We start from the raw sequence: 2,604 nt of genomic DNA, 5'->3' as shown, positions 1-2,604 counted from the left end.
CCGTGCCGCACAGACCTGACCTTTATCACTGTCGTTCTCATGAAGACCAATCAGAGCCCGGACCACTGGATTCTCAGGGGCGTGGCCTCACTCTGTGACATCAATCATTGGCCGCTGGTGGACATGGCTGGGATGATGGTGATGCTGATGATATGTTGGATACACACACTGTTTGTGTTGTAACAGGTGTGCTAGCATTGATCTAGGCTGAAATAGGATACCTAAACTGGACACAATAAGTTGGTCAGTTTAGGTTTTATTGATATAATCAACTCGTCGTGGGCCACATTCACGATTATTTGGTCGCTTTTAAGTACAAGGGGGCTATCCCCAAAAATGCTGTTTTGAGAAAGTCGAAGGTAAAGTTTTTGCCCCTTGTTCAGTTTCTTTAAAAGACAAGGAGAGTTTTCTCGTATGAGCAAACAAATACACACCAATGAAACCAAACTTCTTCTAGGGGTAGGGCAAAGTCCATTTTTTGGTGTAGGTCAAGATTTCTGGAAAACCCCGAAATCTGGGATAGCCCACTCGTCCTTAAAAGCGAACAATTATTTGTGGGACTCGCAGGCCAGACTGAGTCTACTCGCAGTTGGCCAGTGTCTGCTGTAGAGCTTGGAAATGCGCCATATAAATGCAATTATTGATATTCTGTATAAACGGCGTGTTTCACCCGTACTGTGAGGTTATCAAGTAGACCCCCACAGGGCATCGATGTTGTTTGTTTGTTTAAGTGTCTGTTTTGTTTTGTTTTGGGTTTTTAAATCTTCCCATGTTTCCCCTTTTATTTCGTTAAGCTGGTGATAAACCTACCATGTTTCACTCTTTTAAAATGTCTTGCACTGGTCACCAACACTTAAGAGGCCTTAGAAGGGTTCCACCCCTTGGTACTCCAGTCGTGCTTCGACTCGTTGACACTAATAGAATTATTGTTGTCTGCATTGTGAGACTACTAAAAACAGTGTGAGACTTCGCTCATTAATTTTTTGTGTGTGTCTTTGCCTGCTGCAAACAATTTAAAATATTAAAAATGAATTGAAGTAACTCAGAGAATAATTGTCTCGTAATTTTCTTTCTTGCTCAAATTTGAGATGTTAAAAAAAATAATTTCAAGAAATTCCTTGCCATGTTTCATGACTTGCATGCAGACAACATGAGTGTAGGTCAATGGCCTTCTATTTATAGCCTTCTTGGAGCAGGTTTTATCAACAAGCGGCTTGTAGTCCTCTGTAGGGACACCCAGCCCGGAGATAAATTATACATGTACAGCAAAACTTGTCATTATTCAAACTCAAACTTAACATTTCTTCATATGAATAGAAATGATAAATAATTAATAGCAGGAACAGACGACTGTCTTGGTTAGGCTGAATCCTGTCTATGACCACCACATACAGGCAGAGGGACAGACAGAGGGACAGACAGAGGGACGGAGAGAGGGACAGACAGAGAGACGGAGAGAGGGACGGAGAGAGGGACAGACAGAGGGACGGAGAGAGGGACAGAGAGACGGAGAGAGGGACAGACAGAGAGAGAGAGGGACAGACAGAGGGACGGAGAGAGGGACAGACAGAGGGACGGAGAGAGGGACAGACAGAGGGACGGAGAGAGGGTCAGACAGAGGGACGGAGAGAGGGACAGACAGAGAGAGAGAGAGGGACAGACAGAGGGACGGAGAGAGGGACAGACAGAGGGACAGACAGAGGGACAGACAGAGGGACAGACAGAGGGACGGAGAGAGGGACAGACAGAGGGACAGACAGAGGGACAGACAGAGAGAGAGAGGGACAGACAGAGGGACGGAGAGAGGGACAAACAGAGGGACGGAGAGAGGGACAGACAGAGGGACAGACAGACAGAGGGACGGAGAGACAGATGGACAGACAGAGAGAGAGGGGGGAGAGTGAAAGAGAGAGAGTGAGAGAGAGTGAGAGAGAGACTTTCCCTCGTGTTCTTGCAGACTACCAGGGCCGAGGTCGACTAGTTTGACAAGGTAATCAAAAGAAAGACAAAGAACCAGATGGAGCCCACAACAAAAAGCCAAAAAGCTCACCACAATAGGAACCTAATCCATAAAATGTATTATTATTATTTTTTAAAATATTTTTTTTTGTGGGGGAGTGTTTTACGGCGCTTGCAACTGCATAAGGTCACATGAGCGCGCGGGACACACCTAACATTTTCAGTTGGTAGGAAATGTTGATTGCCTGGGTGACGGCCGGAGCCTACTCTTATCGATTTTGGACCACCAAGGGATCTTTAACGTGCGCAACTTGCACATGGGACCTCCGAAATTTTTCGCACTTATCCGAGAAGGCTATGTGTAGATCTTTCCTTCCAGAAGATTAGGGGTGTGGCTGAAAGACACAGCAGTAAGAAGGAGCCAAGGAGAATCAGTGGAAAGGCCGCAAGAAAGAGTCAGGGGCAAAGGAGGTGTAGGGTGGGGGCATAAAGTGGAAACGAAAGCAGAACACAGAATATGGTTAGAGAGCACGAAAGGAGGTGAAAGGAGACAACTTTTTTAAAGAAGAAAATTTTTCGGTCGCTACCCGGATTCGAACCCGGGACCTTCGAACGAGAGGTGAACACTTTAACCCCTAGGCCACG

General features: G+C 46.0%; 1 protein-coding gene across 1 annotated transcript in view; it reads left to right on the top strand.

Annotated features, from left to right (window-relative positions):
• Positions 1 to 367, top strand: part of LOC101856601 (dynein heavy chain 8, axonemal) — a gene marked incomplete at its 5' end in the record, with an annotated part of 37,702 nt that extends 37,335 nt beyond the window's left edge. The window contains 1 exon segment of the mRNA XM_035971824.1: positions 1 to 367. Coding sequence (XP_035827717.1) covers positions 1 to 183 — 183 coding nt within the window.
• Between the last annotated feature and the right edge of the window lie 2,237 nt (positions 368 to 2,604).

This window comes from Aplysia californica, unplaced genomic scaffold, assembly GCF_000002075.1.
Source record: "Aplysia californica isolate F4 #8 unplaced genomic scaffold, AplCal3.0 scaffold00514, whole genome shotgun sequence".
NCBI lineage: Eukaryota > Metazoa > Mollusca > Gastropoda > Aplysiida > Aplysiidae > Aplysia > Aplysia californica.
The sequence above is the reverse complement of the archived record's forward strand: the minus strand, read 5'-3'. Positions and strand labels throughout refer to the sequence as shown.